At 36.5% G+C, this 22508-nt stretch overlaps 1 protein-coding gene across 6 annotated transcripts in view; it reads right to left on the reverse strand.

Annotated features, from left to right (window-relative positions):
* Positions 1–6835: 6835 nt before the first annotated feature.
* LRP1 (LDL receptor protein 1) overlaps positions 6836–22508 on the reverse strand; it is a 271088-nt gene continuing 255415 nt past the window's right edge. For 5 of the 6 annotated variants that reach the window (XM_067267543.1, XM_067267545.1, XM_067267547.1 and 2 more), the window contains 4 exons: positions 15430–15521; positions 10443–10533; positions 10239–10371; positions 6836–8879 (listed from right to left, as the gene is read on the reverse strand). In XM_067267543.1, coding sequence (XP_067123644.1) covers positions 8718–8879; positions 10239–10371; positions 10443–10533; positions 15430–15521 — 478 coding nt within the window. In that variant the 3' untranslated portion in view covers positions 6836–8717. The remainder of the gene's footprint in view (positions 8880–10238; positions 10372–10442; positions 10534–15429; positions 15522–22508) is intronic. The other variant, XM_067267544.1, reaches the window with a different exon arrangement.

Raw genomic sequence — 22508 nt, forward strand, 5'->3', positions numbered from 1 at the left:
GTCTCCTGCTCCTTGCAGTGAGGGCAAGTCGGTGAGTCGGTTAACTGACGAGAATATAAAAAGGCGTTAAGTGGGGCTGTCTCCATATGCAGCTGGGCCAGCAAAGTTTCCATATGCCGATTTGAGACATAATGATAGTACCATGGGGTAAAGGGATGGAGATGGTCCTGGCCCTTACCCTTCAGTTTGGCCGACCAGGAGTCCGTCAGTAGGCAGATCACTATCTGCCTACTGTCCCTATGGACAATGTGGGCCATGTCTTGCGGCAGCAGAGTCTGCCAGATGGAACCGTTAGGTGTATGGTAAGGTACTGCTTTATCGGCTGCTTCATTGATGGGAAATTCTGTGTGGCCGGGAGTCCACCCCACCACACAGGGCACCCTCTGGGTACCAATACTCGTTGCCTGGTCTATAACTAACACTGGAGATGTAAATGACATGTTTGCCACAGCATGAAGGACCGATAGACTGTCTGAGAAAATAGCTGTTGGCCGGTTGGACTGTGCAGTGAGTTGGGTAGCCCACAGAAGCCCTGGGCCTCTGCCCCAAATACACTACTAGCCTCGTGAATTGTCGAAAACTTTGGTTGTCTTCCCACTTGGGAGCACAACCCCTATGGCAGCGCGTGCCCTGGTTTTGGATCTGCTCCCAGCCTGGCCATTTGGTTGTTGCTGTGCACTGGAACTGCGCTCTCATTGCTTCTGGCAGGAAGCCTGACATGTTGTGGTAATCATCGACACTCAGCTGGTTATGGACACTGGGCAAGTCTGCTGGCACGCTCCTTTGCTGGTAAAGATGGTTTAGTGGAATACCTGTGCAGTGGATCTCCGCTAAAGCCCAGTGAATGTAAGGCATCTGGTGTTGTTGCCACCTGTAGAACAACAAGCTGTCAACCGAGCAAAAAGCTGTAGAGGGGGCTGTAAATCCCTCTTGAAATGTGGACCACTGCATGAGAGAGAGCCCACATGCGGATCCTAGGGCGTAGAGGGATGTAATCCGTTTCCGCATATAGGGAGACGAGAGGGGGTTGTCTTTGGCATGCCCAGGGCAGTCCTCGGAGCCATGTGAAAAGGCTTCTCTATATGGATTAGGGTAGAGGGTGGTGCCCATGCCAATAGGAGAGCCCCGAAATCAGCCATTGGGTTTAGTACAGCCTTGAGGTGAAGAATGCTCGCCCTGCGGGTGCTGTTCTGACTGGAGGTGAAATACTTTAAGTAGGAGTTGGCGCATGTCAGTATGGATATGGATCACAGGTAGTCTGCATGGTCTGTCTACGTAAAGGACTGGTCGAAGTGAACCCCGAAAATACACAATGAGGTTCATTTAGGAATGCTCCCTGTATTCAGGGTTAATTTGACATATGGGTGCCTCCGCCTGGGGGGAAGGTCATTCACGGCACTTTTCTTCACAGAGAAAGACAAACTCCAGTTTGCCGCCCAATGATCTAGGGAGTCCAACGCTTTTTGTGCATTGCAGTCGCATGAGACTGGTTGGTGCTAGTTGCTATTATGTACAGGTCATCTGCGTACAGGATAGTCATGATTGAGGTTGGAAGCGCTGTCCACAAGTCTGCCATATACCATGTGAAGAGAAGTGGAGCGAGAACACTCCCCTGCGGAACACCCTGGCTGAATTCATGAAGGGAGGAAAGCTTTCTCTCCAGTGCACCCAAAAGACGTGCTGCAGGAGAAAGGAGGAAAGCCAGCGAAGGGACTGTCCTCTGATTCCCAACACCTCCAGCTTTGCCAGTAGCCCTTGTTGGCACATGGAATCATATGCACCTTCCAAGTCTAAGGGGATGACATAAGTCCACTTATCTGTGACAAGGACGGTGGAACCCTCAGCAACATACATAAAAGGTACTCTACTGCAGCGATCAATGAAAAGTTGGCAAGAGAGCTGAACTCTAAGTACAGTAGGTAGGTCAACCCACGCCTTCGTGCCTGATGTTGGCCTTACCCCAGTGAGTTGTTGTAGGTTACTGACGCAGATACTGACCGGACACGGGAGGTTTCCCCACTTCAAGTCCATTTTTGGACAAGGAGATGGTTGCTGCTCCTGTGGGTGTCCTCGTGGCGACGCGAGACACTATGTACTTGACTGTCCTCTTACAGAGGATTTCCGCCGAGGGGCTGGCCAAGTCGACTGGTCCAAGCCGCCTGAACAAGTACTTCAAATGCTAGCAGCAAGTAAAGGAAACCTAATGAAACTAAAGGATTTGATGGTTAAAGTTACAGATCTATTTGATCTATGAGCTCAGTGGACGCACTGGGCAGGGTGTCTCCTTCTTCTAGGGAGGAGTACCCTATTTCTAATGTCTGAACGTTTATTCTATGTGAGCTATATGACAGAGCAAAAATTTTAAATGCAGCATAGGCTACATATATACAAAAGTTATGCAAAGTTAGTGAGTTGGGGCCAAGAGGACAGATGGCAGCCCAGGAGATGCCCTCGGCGCCCCAACTAAAAACAAAAGAGTCAGTGACTACCTTCGGGTAAGAGACCAAGGCCATGATTAAGGCATAGTCTCTAAAACCCTGTAGTGCCTTGTGGTGGAGCAGGGGAAAGAGTTACCTTATGAGGTTGATAAGTCCACTTGTGTTGTGCAGGGGCCACTGCAATGTAACGATGCAGCACGACTAGGGCCGTCTCCATGCTCCAGTACGGCAGGAAACCAAAGTGATGCCTGTGGAAGGAGTTTTTTCCAGACCAGCTGGAACTGGAGACAATGCAGAACCATCCTTTCAAACATTTTTGCAATATGTGAAGAGAGAAATTGGGCGATACAAACTAGCAGTCATCGTTGGTTGCCCCAGCTTGGTGATTGGCACAATTGTGGCAATTTTCCAGTTGGGGGCATACCCGTTTCCCGTATCTTGTTAAGGCGGTCTTGTAAGATTTGAATCCCTTCTGGTGGTAGCATCTTTAAGGCCTGGGTTGCTATGTGATCAGGGCCAGGCATAGTGGGTTTAATCCAGAAAAGTGCTTGTGAAAGGTCCTGTAATGTAAAGGGCAGATTGTTGCAGCTAGCCTGTGGTCAGCTGTGTTCCAGGAGGGGCGCAAAACACCCATGCGGGCGGAGTATCCAAAAAATGTCGACAGTTCTTCCACATTTTAGCATGGCGTAACGAGTACCATAGGCATCGTGAGGACAAAGTGGTCCTTCATGCTCTCCGGCAGTGTGTGCAGATGCCAGAAGATCCTGTAAATCGTGGACATGGTTAGGGGCCTGGTGCAAGTACAGCTCCACCACTCACGTCTAGTTATGAATACTACGACGGAGCTCCGCGCTCAGCTTTTTGTATATGCCCCACCAAGTGAGTGACGTGAGTTTCCGGGCTACATTGAAGGCCTGCCACTTTTTTGCCCGTAGGTGCCTACAGGAGAGTCCACCATGGTGACAGCCCTTTAGGAGGGATGAGGGAGCTCTCAGTGGCATCAGAGATTGACTTTCGGACTGTCTCGAGGAGATTGCCATAAGTGGGGGTGGGGTCGAGGCTAAGACCAGCGGTTTGTATACCAGGTCCAATCCATACAGTACTGAATGCGGGGAGTTGCAGGACCAGGAGGGGCACCCAACATCACCATGGTCATTACGATGGGGGCATGGTCGCTTGTCAGGGTGTCATTGAGCATTCCCCACACTATCAAACCCAGAAGGTCAGGCGAGAAAAATGTTATGTCAATTACCAACTTGCCACCATAATAAAAGTTTGTCGGGTCCCCTGTGCTGAGGCAGCCATAATCCACTGTTGTGAGCCAAATGAAAAGCATGTTGCCCGCACCATCCGTGTGTGCGCAACCCGCATCCCAATGGGAGTGGTGTGCATTCCAGTCACCCCCTATCAAGCGCAGCCTGTAATTATGTTGGGAAGCTTCATTAATGGCCTCTTCAGATATCTGACTGTGCAGGGCATATATGTTAATTACCGAAAGGGCCTACATGTGACATAAACCAAAGACTCTTGATTCTCCAAGCCCCTGGCTGTAACCCCGTGGGTCTGATGGCTGGCTGGCCACCGGTTTGCAATTGCCATGATGAGGCCCCCGTCTAGCCAGACAGACGGTCCGAGCAAAAAAACGTGATGTTTGGTAACTCAAAAATAGTGTATGGCCCCAGCCAAGTTTCTTGCAATAGTAGAATATCGGTGTCTGGAAACCATTCCGCCATGAGGATCAGGTCGCATTTTGCCCGTACTCCCCGCACATTCCACTGAATGATACGTAGGTTATGCTGGCCCTGCGACCACCTAGCCATGGAGGTGTTGGGCAGAGGACGGGCGCCGATGGATTTTAACCAATTCCACTGGAGTGAGGGGAGATAGTTCCTCCAGAGACTGATCGTGGGATGAACCTGGGGCCCCTTGGGCCTCCTCCCCTGAAAGGGGCTCAACTGTGTCTGAAAGTGTGAAAGCGGCTCTCTGGTGGCAAGTTGGCTCTTTTATCTTTTTTACCTGCGGGGGGCTGCCTGGGTATCAGCCTTATGGGATGGGCATTTGCATGCTGCCAACATCTGTTCTAAGGCGCGGTCCAACATCCCAGACTGTGAAGTGTGAACCTGGTCCATTGGACAGATGGCCTGTTGAATGGTGCACAGTTCCTCCCGAAGGGATTCCACTGCCTCTTCAAGGATAGACAGTGATTGGGCAAGGTCCATTGGAATCCCCGCAAATCGTCAGGCCAGCCTGCCAGCTTCTGTTCGCTGCACTGAGGGCGTCGACAGCAGGCCTGTGGTGGTGGAAGGGTGTCGGCAGACGCCACCTGTGCATACATTTTGGGATGGTCCCGATGAGTGAGCTTGGCTTCCAAATAAGAGCAGCAGTGCTGAGTACATAATTTAAGGAGGCTGGCTTCTCAGTGATATAACGGGCATTGTGGGGAGGTGATGCTATGATCTCCCCACAGCGGATGCAGCCTTAGTGCAGAGGGCCGGGTTGTGATCCTCCCCGCACTGATGGCAGCAACGGCACCCCCAACATGTCTTCTCGGAGTGGCCAAAAGACAACCGGTTGTGCTTTTTGTGGTACCGGTGTTGCACTTTTTTGTGCAGCAAATAAAATTGATTGATTGCCCATAAGACAGGCAGTGGGCACATTGGTGCGGCCATAGGACATAGCGTTCACATGAGAAACGTTGATGATAAAGCTTAACTGAGGGGATCGGAGTGGCTCTCGCCACTGACCCGAGCCACAGTCTATTTTTCAGTGGCTCTTGCCACTGAAAAATAGACTGTGTGGCTCGGGTGGTGGAAGTTGCCTTCAACACACGTGAAGCAACGGACCTCTATAACCAGGTGGTTGGCCACCATTAAGGCCTCGAGAATCTCCTGCACAAAAATGGAGGGATCAACTCCAGAAAGGAGGTACAACGTTTGGGTGCTGTCCAGGGCAAGACAACCCTGGACCAGGATCCCAGCCAAGTCAGTGAGTTGGAGAGCTGTCTTGACCATTCCGATATCCCGGGACTTTAAGATGAGGAAGCCTCCCCTAGCATACCGGACGTCTGTTAGAGTCGATGGTTGGGGTAAGTGCTGTTGGAGTGCTTGGTATAGCTCTACTGGGCAAAGATGGAGAAGGTTGCGCCCCTCCAGAAAGACCATATATAGGTGGTCCAACAGGATGTCCAAACTAATTAGACTGAGTTTATCCAGTTCAGCAAGCTGGAGAAAGACCCGAAGGCCTTCTGCATCGAGGTGAGGCACTGCCACTGTCGGTGCCAACACCTCACCTGGAAGCGAAACTACCTCCACCCTGGGCTTAATGCTACTAAACTAAGTCCTACCTGTGTACCAGTGACCCAATCAACCAGGGAAAATACAAAAACTGCAGTGCACAATGCTATACACGCACACTCTACCCAAAGAATCTTGCAGTGAAAAGTCACTTGCACCTCTCGCCATCCTGACGACACTCCATCAACACGAGTTGCTTCGTTAAGTTCATTTTACATTGAAGTTTTTCTACTGCCTTTCTTCTTTCTTCTCCCTCTTGATAAGTGTTTGCAAATGCTTCATGTTTATTTAAAAACTGCCTTTGTACCTTTTCACTTTTTGTTGTTAGAAAACTTTTCTTGACATATTAAACATGCTGGAAACCCTGCTAAATTTGCAACAACTGTACAGGATTCAGTCTATTCACTTCTTCTAAATTCTTCATTTTCTTCTACTTTTCTATCTTTCCAGCCATACTAACTATTACCCTCAATACTAGAAGCTTTTATTTGCTATTTTTCTTTTGCACACTATAATATTTAGTGAACTAAACACGGGTAAATAAGAACAGTATAAAACTGCCATATACCAAGACGACAAGATTGTTCGTGTCACCATCTTTAAATTAAATCAGGCAGGAAAAACTGCATTGGAGTATTCGTGATGGTTCGTATCTCCGATTTTAAATTTGCCTTAGTTGCAAGATTTTATTTTTGACGAAACCACCCGAAGATGCTCACGAAATATTACAATATAACACCCCCTTAGCAAAGGTAGAATTTAGTGCTTAAGTTAGTTTGGCATGTTTTTCTCAAGGTGATATTCAATTAAGTTTTGTTCTTACTCTGATAGTGAAGTGATTAGTGACGATTTACAGTCGTCTTTGGTGTCTTTTGTATTGTGATTGCATCCTTTTTTTTGTATGAATTAATGTAATATATTGAACAGATGTTACGGATACTGTGGCCTTAGCTTATGAAAAAAAGCACGTAAGTGTCCACTTTTCGGTTGTAGCCTATGGTAAATTTGACAAATGTCTTATACTGTGGGTATAGATTGAAACTAGAAATTCGAGCCAAAAATCACGAAGTCGACGAGAATCAGTCACAGGCGAAACAATTGAAATTCAGAAGATAGTCAATAGTTTATTCTTGCAATTTTTACAATAATACATTTTATTTTTTAAATACTAAAAGAAAATTTAAAGCAAAAACCTTTGAGGAAAAATTAATTGCAACATTTTAAAAAAATTAATAAACAATTTTTAGGCCAATAACAACAAATATATTTGCATTACAAAATTAATTATTGTTATGAAAGCTGCGTGACTATAGACGATTAATTTAATAAATAAAATGGTCTCGTTCTCAAAAATCCAGACTTCTTTAAAACCCAAAGACTGAAACAAATGATAACTTTGATAATATTTCATAATTTGCCATTAAATATATTTGATGCAAAAAAATAAATTCGGTATTTTCTTGAATAAAAAAAAAACAAATTTAAACACTGCAATGAAAGTATTCGAAAGGCAAGAAGAGAAATGAATTAAATATAAGTTGTCATTGGTAGTCTGGATTTTTGAGAATCAATTGTATAAGAATTTCTTTTCATTTGGACTGATGTCCAATATTTACATTATGGTCAACAGAATTCCATGAGAAATCCTTGTTCCCTATGAAAAATGACTTCAAAAATGGACCAGATTGGAAGAATTCTGAATTTAATGTTACATAATCTTTTAATATAAAAGATAAATTTAGATTAATGAAAAATGACTTCTTTTTTTTTCAGAATTAGAACAATTTCATCAGAACAGTAACTTTATTGAATACTATTATAAACATAATTTCACAACATATGAGCTATGCAAGTTATGTAGGTAGTTACCTGTAGTTAAATTTTTTTTTATCCAGGTTCACTTACCCGCTTCTTTATGGCACAACCGTACGCTTTGATCGTGAGTATTGGTTATGTCCGACCGCTCTCTTTTAAGTTCTACAAATTTGTTTTGTAATCTGACGTTCTACACAGTGTATTTTCAAATATACTTACATCACAAGAGCAATATTTGATCACAGTAAGAAATACACATCACAATTTACAATGACAGACAAATGCAACAAAAAAGTACATTAATACATATTAAGCATCTTTCTCTGTACACTGATAAAACATTTATTATAATATATTGGCCATAAAAAAAAAACAAAAAGCTTAATCACAATAATTAAGATGGCAAGTGGACGTCTGGCATTTGGCACCTTATTGATGAAGTTTTTTTTTTTAATTTATAATTAATAAAGCTATTGATATACATTTATTTTATAAACTACAAAATATGGGTTAAAATAGAGATAGTCTTTGTTGCACTTTAGCCACTAAAAGTAGTGACTTGGTAACAAATTAAAACTGCTCGTTCCTTTTTCGTCTCTTACCTGTTTTGTTCTAAATGGATATCCAATTTCAATGTACTGGAATATTTTTTGTGCGTACCATCTTTCGAGGAACAATATACTTTTATGCATAATTCCTAGTTCTTAATGACCTTGAGCAGTCTCCTCATTACTTTTCCAATAAATATATGTGGAAGATTTTGTTTTTAAGAAACTATGTTGTCGTTTATTTACTTACTTAGTTTTTTGGACATTGACGGAAGACACTATAAATTATTATTTGGAAATTGTTGTATATAGCTGCCCTAATTGATTTTCGGTTCTTATTTTTAAAAAAAAACAATTTTTTTTTTAAGCAGGAAATCTCTAAATTATGATTATAGTTATTTACAGATACCAGAAACACCTGTTCTGGTGTCGAATCGATAGTATAAGAATGAATAAAATATAATTCTATGGTAATTAAATATACATATTACACAATTTAGATATTTTGAAAGTAATTCTTCAGCAGCTGCCAGAAGTTACTCAACTAGTTTTAGCTGTCGACAATGAGTTTCTATTCGGATTGAGAATCGTAACCGGTAATTTGATCCTATTATTTAGCGGTATCATGCTAAAGGATGATTTCTACCCGGTTCGGTTTCATTTGCTTGACCGTCGTAATATTCGACGTGGAGATTGTCGCCGTGTAACAATCCTTTCTTTTCTTCGCCCGGACCGGTTCCTCCGGAGTATAAAGTATCGTAAACTGGATTAGCAAAATTGGTTGCCTATAGATAATTAAGCATATTTTTTTCATTATATGATGATTAACTGTTTACATTTAAATATTTACTTTATGAAAATACTTTATTACAAAATTGGCAATTTCTAAAATATCAAACAAGAAAGATTATTGCATGTTCAAAAATAAAAATCTCCATGGAAATAGTTTAGTGATAGATTCTAAGTTAAATAAAAGCTTAAAACCTGCTTCATTTTAAAACATAACCTGCCAAAAAGAATTATATATATATTACTTTACAAAGTTGGAGTTGGTAGTGTTGTGGAATTTAAAAGTAATTTCGTATATTTTTTTTTTATGTCAACAGACTGAGGTAAGTAAATGTTGCCCAAGTAGACCCTAATGTAATAAAGTGGATAAGGCAGAGGTTCCAAAGTGTGCGCTGCAGCACCACGAAATAATATAAAATTTTCATAATTTTACTTTAGTTGTCATGTCTTATCGCATTGAATTGAAATCTAGCAGACCTGGTGCAAACCATTAACTCAGTAATAACTGTTTGCAGAAGCATCTACAAATGTTTACCAAATGGTGTTCTGCAATAATTTTCTTAATTGTTTTAGTAGTTTGTCAAACTTTCTTGGTACTTAGTGTTCATATATAAATAGCTGTCGGTTTCACGCGATTTCAGTGTTTAGTTTTCTGAAATTGTATAAGTGTTGTGACAGTGAAGCAGGCACACCGTCAACTGATGGAAAGATTATGAAGAAGAGTTTCAATATTTACAATCATGACAGTTATCTGAACTTTGGTTTTACATCGACAGAAGTCAATGGTGAAGAGAGGCTGCACTGTACTGTGTATGAAAGTTTTGGCACTAGAGTGCATTCTACCAAGTAAGTTGAAATGCTGTTCAGAAAGCGATCATCATAGCATGGTCATTAAATCTTGTGACTACTTTACGAAAAAGGTGAGTTAAATCAAGAAAAAGGTACTTTTTATAAGCAGGCATCTTACAAGGTGGCATATAGAACTGCAAAATGTAAGAAGCCTCATAATCATTCTACAGTCTGCTGGGAAGCAGCTTTCAAAAGTGCCTTTGTCCAATAACACCATCGATCACAGAATACAGCACATAATGAGGACCTCAATGATGAGTTAATTGAAAAAATAAAAGGGAAGGAATTTGGGTTGCAGCTGGATGAGGCCACAGATAATAATGATGATGCTCACTCGACTCGCTATGTGTGTTTTATAGATAGTAGCTTCCTAGGCATGGTGTTATAAGTCTGAAAATGTCTAAAAATATACGTAATACTTCGTGAAAATTGACAAACAGAAAACAACTATTATCATCAAATGACCATACCAGAAAAAAATATATAGAAAAGGATTTTTTTTTTACCTTGTCAGGGTCAAGAGAAAATGAAGAGTTCAGTGCTTCGGTAGCTTCGTCGTATTCTTCTCTCATATACATGGGATTGCTAATTTCTAAATTAGCACTATCTTGCATTCTAACATGCATAAATGGTCGGCTGTTGAACAATTTGATTATTAGTTAAATACTATAAAATAAAGTTTTTCAATTAAAGCAATCATTGTTTCTTACCATTTTCGTTTACGGTGTATGATGATACCAACCGTCATCAGAATGATCAAAATTAATACTATCACGATAGGAATGACAAGAGCGGCAATCACTAAAAATAAATATTTATGAAATTAATTGAATTGATAATTTTTTTCAATAATTATATTATCGGAAGTTTATGATTAAATTTTTTCATAAAACGATATATCATATTTTATATAAATGTTTGGGCCAAGTGATTAATAGGGCATTATGAATAATGATTAAAATGATCACACAGCCTGATAAATACTGACTACTTTATGCATAATGTCTGGTCAATCTAATAAAGCTACATTTCTTTGGTTTTCAAAAATGTCCATTTTTTTGTTAAGAATTATTTACTGTGAATTATTTCAAAGCATTTTAAAAAAACCCCTATATTATATGGCTTATGTTAATGTAATATAACTCTATTAATCAACACACATTACATAATAATAGTCACGAATACTGCTAACATCTGTTGGGCAAAGTATCGACCAATCAGTGTGATAAATTGTGATAAAGAATGTGAAATTTATTACAATGCTCGACGTTTGTCATTATTCATAATGAGGGGCATTTGTTTATAATGTCCATATCAACCACTTAATCCATAACATATACTGAGATGCCACTTTCTTAGGTACACCTACTTAGTAGCATGTTGAGCATTCTTTAGCCTTCAAAACATCTGGATTCAACGAGATGCTGGATATGTAGAGGAATGATGTACTGTACAGTCATGAGTGTCATGATGCTGTAGATTTGACAGAGGTATGGGCTGGCAGTGAACAGTTGTTTTCGACTCGTCTCAAAAGTGTTCAATAAGATTTAGATCCAGGAACTGAGCAGGTCGATGTAGTGAAGTCATGAATGGTTCCATGAAGATGACAATGACTAGATTTGGGCTTAGTGCATTATCCTGCTGAAAGTAACCATCTGACTGAGAATAAACTGTCAACATTAAAGAATGCACTTGGTCTGCAATGATGCTTGATTACTTTGTGGTATTCAGATGTGACTCTATTGATATCAAGAGACCCAACATGTGCCAGAGAACATTCCCTATACCATTACACCACCTGCAACAGCTTGCACAATTGTCACCAGACAGGTAGGGACCAAGAATTAGTGTTGTTTCTGACCAATTCTGAGCTTTCCATCATCATGATGCAAACAAGAACTTTAACTTGTCAGATCAAACAACTTTTTCCAATTCTTGATGGTCTCACTCTGGTATTGTTGTGCCCAGTGTCGTGGAGTCCAAGTAACCAGAGTTGATGTTTTTGGGTGGAGTCAGAATTGATAAAATTATTTTGACTCGAGGTTGGAGTTGCCAGAGTTTACTATTGGTAAAATTTGAAATAAGAAAAATACTTTTTAATTAGTATCTAAAGAAATTTCTCAGAAAACAGATACTTTGATGAATTAAAGTTACACAATATTTTGCTATAAATATCTATCTCGTGCTCTATACTTTCTGAAAATAACTTTTATTAATTTGGCCAAGTGGATAAAACCACTGAACACTTGTAGTTAGTTATGGGATGGTGTCAGGAAAGTAAATGCTTAAGCTTGATGCTTCAAGCAATACCATATCTTTATGAAAGAGAAGCACCCAAGGAAAACTTTGTCTTTAATTAGGGTGCCATAACTTGGTGCCACTTTTTTTTTACATCCATCCTTGTATTTTTTTTTTTTTTTTTTTTTTTTTTACTATAGTAAAACATCCATAGATATCTAATTTGACTAAATATTTTTTCACTGCACTTCTATTGCTTTTGAGTTGTTTATGACTATTATAGCTTTGGTAACATAATTTGGTCTTAAAACAGTCAGATACTGATCTTACATTTTGCAGTTAATGGAAAAACAAATTAATAGGATTGTTTCAGCTTTCACTGGTTTAAGTTCTCGGGCCACGATAGCAGCCGTCTTTCAAAATGATCGATTTTTCCAAATTTCATATTTTAAAATTCTACAATGTACTGTACTTCAGTTTAGTCAACCATCAATAGGAAATTAACTATCTCACAGACCAATTTATTATGTCATTCAAATTGTTTTTTGTGTTTTCAATTTTTTTCTTGAAAGTAATTAAATTTAAATGAATTTTTCATAATAGCCACTTTTTATTTGTTAATTAAGATGTGGTGTATCTTATAAAAGGAATTGCAGTGTGGCACATTAAAGGGTAAAGTCGGAGTCACATGTTGCAAATTTGTCACAGTTGGCTTTTTTGTTTATCAACTTTGCCACACCGGTTTTACCCATAGGAGGCATGCTCTCTTGATTTTTGTTGAAGGCAATGGTACCCAAATTGCCATTTGGCTATTGTAGCCCATTCGTGACAAGATGCTGCTTATGATCCCATTGCAATATTTTATTCTGCTAACTAAGGTCGAAGTGATTTGTGCAAGCAAACAGAATACAATCTCATAATTTTAACAATCTTCTTCCAACCTCTCATCAACAAATGATATTTTTTCGAATGGATGTTTTCTCTTTGTTAACCATTCTCAATATACCCTTGAAACTGTGGTATGTAAAATGTTCAATAGTGATACCATTTTAGAAAATACTTTGTCCAACATTTTGAATGTGGCTTAATAATGGATGAAAATTTATTAGATCCTTTCTTTTCTCTATTATTGATATGGTTGTGTGCATGATTAATGAAAGGTTGGTCTGTCGCATTTATATCAAAAACTATGTTAGTATGATTTGCAAAGTAGTAGGCATCCAGTTTCTGTGAAAGCAAGAGTGTATCTAATAGTGGCATCTCAGTGTATATCTTTTCAATTTCTATTATGATATTCTAAGTTCACAGAGTTTTTCATTCCTTTGTCGTAAATTATTTTGTAAAGTACATTTTTACAAAATGTAAATTAATTCAAGTAACAAATTAATATCGTATAATAAGATGATGGCACTAGAGGCAGGAATTAGGTTCCATCTCTCACTAAATTTGGCAAGAGATGGCACCTAATACCTGCCTCTAGTGTAAAATTTCTTAGCATTTAATTAATAATTGTGGTAGTAATATAGCTAGATTATAATTTGGTTTCATCATCTGAATATGTCAGTGTTGACTGCAAAATTTCGTAAAAAATCAATTAATCTTAACTATACAAAAACTATATATAACATTAGTTTCAACAAACAGGTTGTTGAGAAAAAAATGGTGTGTGTGTGGATTTCTGAAAGATTAACTGAAAATAGACCTTTTCAGGGAGATGATGACTATTTCAAGTTACATAACAATGTTCAGTCCTCTTCTAAATGCAAATTTCTATTTTATTTTTTAATGTTTGAAAAAAATACAGTAAGAGTAAGACCTCATTTAGCGCTAAATGAAACAGCATTAAACGACGTCATTTTAACACACAGTAAATAGGGAAAGGGAAACGTGCAAACAAAAATAAACAAATTTTACTTTAAGTTATTTTTATATTAATTTGCATAATAATGTGTGTTATATAACACACAAACATATGCACATAGAAATATAAAATTTCATTTCAGTGATGAAAGCTCTTCTGAAATTCTTTTTTTTTTTTTTTTTTTTTTGTGATGAAGTCTCCTAATGTCATTTGTTGCTTTCTTTTTCTCTTGTTAAGCAAATGTTGATAGCAAAAGATTGCATCCAAAATGCCAAAATCCTTTCAAACCCTGGATCATTCACACACAAATCAATAAAGTTTTATGCAGCACTCCAAAATCATATTGATAGCGTGGACACTGTTTCGTTGCTAATGAACATGATGTACAAAAACAAATGTCTCAACAAACATAATTTTTTTAACACTACGACAAATTGCCACCTTTAGCTGATTGGTTTGCATTCAGGAATAATCGTATTATATACGAATAAATGAAATGCTGCAATAATTTGAATCGTCGTAAATTTTGAGCTTTCTTTAGGCTTTGAGCAGACTGCATTATATCAAATCAGAATAATTCAGGAAGCACTAAACGAGGTCTTATTGTATTAAACAAGCAACTTCCAATTTACTAGTTAAGAAAATCTTTAATGTTTTAAAATGCATTGGATAGTTTTTTCTTTCAGAATCTATCACACAAGTATTTCTCTATTTTGAAAATCATAAGAGAAACATACTTCTTATGTATAAATATGGGACTTTTTCTGAGACAAATGTTACATAAACTTTTTATCAACAATTGGTAATCCTTAGAAAAAGTTTAATTCTACAAACTACACTGTTATCATGGGTTGTTCATGAATTATGTAATGCTGATGTGGGTGGGTGCATGGGTAATTGTTACAATGCATTACAAGGAGATGACAGTGTTCACAAAAACGTGTAATATTAGGATCTTTATCCTTGGATAACAAAATTATTCATTTTTGTTTCTGAAGTGTTGCATAGTAAACTGTACTGTCTATAATGCTTTGTCACATATGTAATTAATAAAATAATGTAATGTTTGGTTCCCAATGCTGTGTATTATTTGTTAGTACACAATGACATTAAGGTAAAATATTGAATAGTCATAGTAAAGTATATAAATACCTGGTTATCATAGTATGGGCTTATGTACTTCAAGGTAAAATATCAAATAATTCCTTAATACAGTTAACATATATTCTCAATCAATCCCTATATGTAAATTTTGGGGTAGGATGATAGTTGAAAAGTATAAAAATAGCATTGCATAATTTATGGATAATCCCTGTTGTTTTTCTAATCAAACTTTTAAGTTAAAAATTGTAAAACTGTTCTATAGTTTTTATATACTATACTAGAAATGGTTTTTTTTCTTCAAATATTCTTAACTAGTCCTTATGCAGTCTTCATCAGAAGTAAAACTTAAGCATTCAAATCTGCCGAGATATTAAAACAAATGATTTTACGTAGAGGGGGAGAACTTAACTTGTACTTTTTCATTTGTGTTGAAGTCATTAATTTGGAAATAAAATTTAAAATTATATTTGAACTGAATGAAAAATACAACTTACAGCCTGGATGTTCATCTGTTTGATAATCTATAGCAGAAGGAGAGAGAGCAACATTTGTTTCACATCTTATTCCTACAAAGCCTTTTGGACACCTAAATAAATAAAATTTATATTTAAATATATAATAAAACTTCCTTATTTTTTTTAATATAATAAAAACATTTCTAAGTTAGCATTTTTTCAAAATAAATTATAGTAGTCTTGTTTTACATAGGATGTTATATTTGGATTTGTGTTTTAGTGAATGGCAAATAGTTAGATTCAGTGCACTTAGGAGTGGGTTAACCTGACTTTTATGCTATTTCAGAAGCTGGAGAAGCATGAGTCACTGAACTCAGCTTCTCCAGCTTCTGATATTTTGAATGTGGAAAACTATTAAATGTTATTCACTGTAATAAATACCTTTGTTTGCATGTACTTTTCCTTAAATAGTGTACTTGAAACAATATACATTAAAACTTTGAATTATCCGATATCAAAATTACAAAGTATCGTGTAATTTGAAATCTAGTCCCCGGCCAGGAGAATATGATTTTGCATATGTAACCTGCAAAAATATTCTTTGAAATCTTCCATCATATATGTTTAAAAGAAAGTTTCCATGCCCAAGTGACAGTCTGTTTCACCAATTATGTTTCTTGAAAAACTGTCATGAAGCATTTATAAACCCTCTTTTTGTGACACACAGTTGCTGCCAGAAAACTGAAAATTGAGTATTTAAGACTCAATATATGGACTTTGGCACCTCACACACATACAGGTAATAGATATGGGACTTGCTTGGATCTGGCTACAAAATCTAGCAAATAATAGACTATATTTTCAGAGAGAGCTAGAAGAATGAAAATGTGGACTTTTTAGTTCTGGCCCTAGGCTCTTCAATTAAAAATAATTTTAAAAACCATATTACATAAGCACTGAAACAATAATCAGTCTGAAATCAATAATGACATCTCTTTTACATTTTAATACTTCTTATAAAATCTGGTGACTGATACAATGAACTGCAGGCATCAAACACAACAAAGCTTTATTAGTCATGGATGAATATCTAAAAAATTGAATCTCAATAGCATATATCTAAGCACGTTACATCAAATGCTGTCATTCTAGCTTTACAGAATTTGTGAAGCTGTAAGTATTCTGTTAAAGAAAAATTTAAATTTTTGTTATGCCAAGTTCTACTGCCAGAGTGCAACCTGTACTTACGATGTTGGCAATGCCGCCACGTGTTCTCATTCTTGTCCTTGTCTCCATGCCGTACCCGGTATGTACTGTTGAATAAATACTTCTTTGCCTCCCAGTTTGAGGTGCCTTTTATCAGGTTATGGGCCCAGGTCATTGGTTTATCAATGGGAACATTGATAAACCAAAAGTTGATAAAGACCGGTGATGGATCATATCTTAAAGCTTATGGATCAGGCAAAGTTGAATTTTTAGCTAACAATGGCAAATCAAACGTTCCATAAAGTCTCGATAAACTTCAGACTTGGAACACACAGGACATTAATCTATTCTCAATTAGCTCAGCATTAGATAGAGGCTTCAGTATGATTTACAACAAGAGAGGTTGTAGACTTGTTTGAGACAATAAAGTGTTTGCCATTGGAACAAAGGAAGAGAAGCTATACTATAAGTAATTTGAAAAATACCTGAAAAACTCAGTTTTTGTTGGGACATGCAGAAAGAAAGAAAACAAGAAAATTCCATGAATGATTAGCTCATCAAAACATTAAATGAGTTTATTCCACATTTCTTTAAATTTTTCAGAGTATAAAGATGACCCTGACCTCTTCTGAAAACCCTGTATGAAATGAAAACATCATCAAATTCCTTTCAAGTTAAGTACTTCAAGAGCAAATGCACCGATTGAATTACTACACATCAATCTATGTGGACCTATGGAGACAGAATCCATAGGAGGAGCTCGCTATTTCCCGCTTGTAAAAGACCTAAGACACTTCAGAATTGTATACTACTTAAAAGGAAAGAATGAAGCCAAAGAGATAATCCAAAAGTGCATCAAATACATTATTTTGACTTTGTACTTTAATTTTTAATAAGGACAGACAATGGTAAAAAAGAAGTTAACCATCTAATCAAAGAAACCAAAGAAGGAATTGTTCATCAGCTATATAGTAAATACTTGCTGCAACAAAATAGAATAAAAAGAAAAATGTGAATACTTGTTGAAGCAGCCAGAACAGTGATCCATGCAAATAGGTTATCGAAGTTGTTTTGGGCAGACTCAGTACACACAGCTGTACATGTTATAAACCTAACTGGAAGTAGTAGTGTTGAAGGAAAAACACCGTATGAAGTATGGTATTGTATGACAAAAGTATAGATATAAGTCAATAACACGTGATTGGAGAAACTGCATATGTCCATATACCTAAGGAAAGGTGTTTAAAATGGGATGCTAAGTGTAAAAAAAAAGGTCTGTAGGCTATGGATACAACAACAAAGGCTTTAGAATCTATTTTCCTGATGATGATGTCCGGATTGTTTGCAACGTATAATTTAATGATGAAAAACAAATTGAAAATTCACAATCAGATAAAACACCAACTGAAGAAAACTCAATCAACTTTAGAAGAAGCATGCAAAGAAATGCAACAAGAAAATAGTGTGTGTCAAACAGGAAGCAAAATATGTGACTTAAGAAGTAAGAATGAAATTGAATTTCCATCGAAGTACAACTATCATGTGATGATCGCAGACTGTGAACAGTTATCTGCCTCAGAAACCTTAACTGAACCAAAATGGAAGAAGGCAATGGAAGAGGAAATCTACATAACACAGCCTGAAGGATTTATTAAGTCAAATCAAGCAAACAAGGTATACTTGCTAAAGAAAAGTCTATATGGCTTGAAACAAGCCCCAGAAAATGGAATGAAAAACTTTAGGAATTCCTTAAATCTAAGAATCTTACATGCAACTCTGATTCCGTAGCTATACTTATGAATATGAAATCTGAAATAATAGTTGTCCTATACGTTGATGATTGATTGGTGATTGGTGACAACCTTAAAAGAATGAAAGAATTGATGGATGAATTAGAGATAATCAGCTGGCTTTCCCCATGTTATCTTGGAATGGAAATAGAACAACACAGAGATGGTTCCATTTTTATCTGCCAGTTCCAGTACATTGAAAAACTACTCAGTCTATTCAATATGGATGAATCAAAACCTACCTTTTACTCCAGCTGAACATTCAAAGGATGACATAACTGATACGAAGGATGCCAAAGGTAAACCATATAGAGAACTAATAGGTGGCCTCCTATATTTGTCCACTATTAGTAGACCGGATATATAATGTTTGCTGTAAATTACCTAAGGGGCCATCCATAAATTATGTAAGGGTGATTTCGGCCATTCTAGACTCCCACCCACCCCTGTGTAAGAAACCGTAACATTTTCTTTGATTCCCCCTTCCCTATCTTACGTAATACTTAGGCATGATTTTATAGAAAGATTTTAACAAGAAATTTTTTTATGAAACCCTAAAAATCTTAGGTCCAAAATGTATAATTATTAATTAGTTAATATGTACTATTATTTATAAATTTTTTAAAAAATTGTTCATTCGAATTCATCAAGAACTTTATTTTTTAATTATTAACAATCTTTTTATTATTAATTGTCATCATATTCATTTTTATATAAATTTTAATTTTCACAAAAGGACGCAAAAAACATTGACAGATCGACTAGTGCACGTGTAAACAGAAACGTCATACAAAATAAAACGAGAGAATAGAGAGAAACCACATTCCATTGCCATATTGATTACATTGTGGTTAAGGCCAAGAAAATAAAACTACATGCTGCTAAAATGTGCTAGGTGCACCTTGGACTAAATCATAAAGCTTGTAAAACTCTATACAATGGGGCAATACAACCGATGCTACTTTATACGGCCTCTAGCTGGGGTCATTTAACTAGTAAAAATTCAGTAGCAAGTAAATTACTCTCTTCAAAGACAGTTTGCCATCAGAATTTCAAAGTGCTGCAGAACTGTTTGTACTAATGCTTCTCTGATACTAGCAGAGCTCCTTCCTTTGCCACTATGTATTGTAGAAAAGGTTCTAAACTACTACATCAGAACTACAAACATCAAGGCTCAACAATGATCTCTACTCCTATCTACGGCTGTTCATATGCTACCACATTGCAATTACCCTACTATCTCCTGATCATCACCCTGTAAACAAGGTATATTTGGTGTCATCTGCTTCCTCCATGGATAACCATACAGACAATATCTACACAGATGGGTCCAAAAGCCCCCTTCATGTCAGCTCAAGTATCTTTATCTTCCTCCAAACTGATATATTTTGCCCAAAATATGTTAAAAGGTACAGATACCCCCCACATACCTCCATCTGTCAAGCTGAATAAGATGGTAGACAGCATCTTATTCAGTGGGCCACTTCACTACCAAACAAAACTCTGAGAATCACTGTAAATGTTGATAGACAGTCTGTCCTAAAAGCTCTATTAAATCCCAATTGCAATAGCAATAAAATCATATCCAGCACAATATTAAAAATCTTTTAAATAAGATAACTTTTATATTTTTTCCTGGCCATACTGGCATACTTTGAAATGAAAAATCTGACTTTGAGGCTGAATCAGCTGCAAAGGACAGTGATTTGAACTACACTCACATCCCTCTCTCACGTAGCAGCCTTAAAAATTATATTCATGATAATACTATGCAAAAGTGGAACGAACAATGGTTGAGCAGTAAAACTGGTAGAATAGCAAGACTTTATTTTCCTAGTGTTGAATGCAGGTTCTCATCACCACGTAGAGATTAAACGTTTGCTACTGCTCAACTACTTACTGAGCAGGATAATTTTAGAAGCTACCGGGCAGAAACTGCCTCTTGCTTTTGCTCTACAGAAAACCTAGACACCGTCGACCAAATGATCTATCATTGTCCAATTTACAATCAAGATAGACTTATTCTGAAATTAGAAATATTTACGCTTGGTTTCAGGTGGCCGTGTCCACTCGATAAGCTTGTTCAGAAGCCACTGTTTGGTGCTTTTTACAATTATGTTCAAAAAACATGGCCACCCAAAACCACGTGTTCTCATTCTTGTCCTTGTCTCCATGCTGTACATACTGTTGAATAAATACTTCTCTTTGTCTCCCAGTTTTTATTCTGATATATTTACTTTGTAAACTCTCAATCAAAATATTTTTACTGTGAAATCATATTAAAAATTAAAGTTTTTCTGACTACATTGCTTTGGTAACATATAATAAGACAGATGAGTTGACTGTTTTACTAATTTAAAGTTACTGGTATAAGTAACTTTTTATAGTTAAATTCAATTACTAAAAAATTATTTGAGAATCAAAACCTATTGATGAATATAGATTACATTAAAAGTAATTTCTTCTTTTCAACTGAATTTATATAAAATAGTTTTAAAATGACGACAAAAAAATTGACCGTCCCCGACTGAGTTAAGATATAAAATAAAACAAAAATTCTATATTTCCTGTATATTTTATCCATGTTATACATTCCTTAATGATCATAACATTCTGGAAACTTTAATTGTAAGTTGTCACTAAATAAAAACAGCAAAATTTCAAGCATTCTGTCAATGTAAATTCTAAGTTTTTACAAGATTAACTAGAGTAAAATAATTTTGAAACTTAAAAATGCACACTGTGCTTATATAATTAAATAATGCTAAACTACATATTTGCCTTATAATCTTGATTTTTGAAATATTATAAACTATAACCCCAAAAAGAAACTATCATTATTTTGCTTATATAACATTTGAACTATTAATGATATTCCTGAGTACATTAGAACGTATGATAAGTATAAATACTATTTAAAATATCAAATTTTCAATATTTTAAATACACATAAGATGATAAAATTTTGTTATTGAGTAGTGTTGGAGTTAATGAAGATTTTACTCATTATTAGCATTTACAAATTTTTTTTATAAAACTCATCACTACCCTCAAAATTATATTAATTATTATAAAATGACAAAAAGCTTAGTTTTTACAATAAAATCTCATAATACATGGAGCCACAGATAATTTTAATTTGGTGCTAGTATGTCTTAGTGCATTTGCCAGGAAAGTTATGTAACTCGTTACTGGATTTTCTTTAGTTAAGACATAAGTTCTAAACAGCTACTCATTAAAATTATTCTTTCTTTTTTAATTAATTCATTTTTAAATAAACCATAATTACTAATGAGATGTGTGCAGCTTTTCAAATCTTGGAATCAGACTAGGACACCGTCAATTCCTATTCTGTGTTGATTTTTAGTGATGGTTATGATTAAAAAAACTTTGTAAAAAATGCAAATATTCTTTTTATCTGTAGTTTGATATTAATCACATAGGTAACCTTTGCTTTACATAGAAAATTAACGACGACAAAAACATTGCATTATATAATAAATGCATAATGATATCCTCATTATCCGGTGAAATAAACCAGATATAAACCTCTTTTTAAACAGAGTTAACATAAATCCATATGACCTTACCCTAAAAATGGAACAACATAGCAACAAATCCATCCATTTTTTGGATTGCAATTTGAAAAAATAGTGGGAATTTATAGGTCTTCAGTCATCTGTCTGTCTCTCCTTAATCTCAAATTAAGTTAGATACGTGAAATCTGAGAATAGATATGGAAAGCTTAGGGGCAGGAGGTCCCAATTAACTGTGCATTAACTTCTGAAGCAAACCAGAAGTCATGCTATTGCAATTAAAATATTTTCCCCTGTAAGGAGTTAGTCATACCGTCATCTATTGCTAACAGGAAAAGTATGATGTACAGGGGCAGGACACCACTAATTTGAGACAGAGCATATATTTTAAATTTAAAAAATATGATTAAAAATGGCAACTGGACATCGTGGTGATGTCACAATAAATAATTGCTCATTGAATATTAAAATCAAATTTAAAGAAAGGACATACATACCAATGTATATTATAAACCAGAATACATTCCTTTATTTGTTCTGGCTCATTCAAATGTTACATTTAGATATAAAGTAGCTGCTTTTAGAT

This window comes from Centruroides vittatus, unplaced genomic scaffold, assembly GCF_030686945.1.
Source record: "Centruroides vittatus isolate TY-2023 unplaced genomic scaffold, ASM3068694v2 contig_3060, whole genome shotgun sequence".
In the NCBI taxonomy this organism is placed as follows: domain Eukaryota; kingdom Metazoa; phylum Arthropoda; class Arachnida; order Scorpiones; family Buthidae; genus Centruroides; species Centruroides vittatus.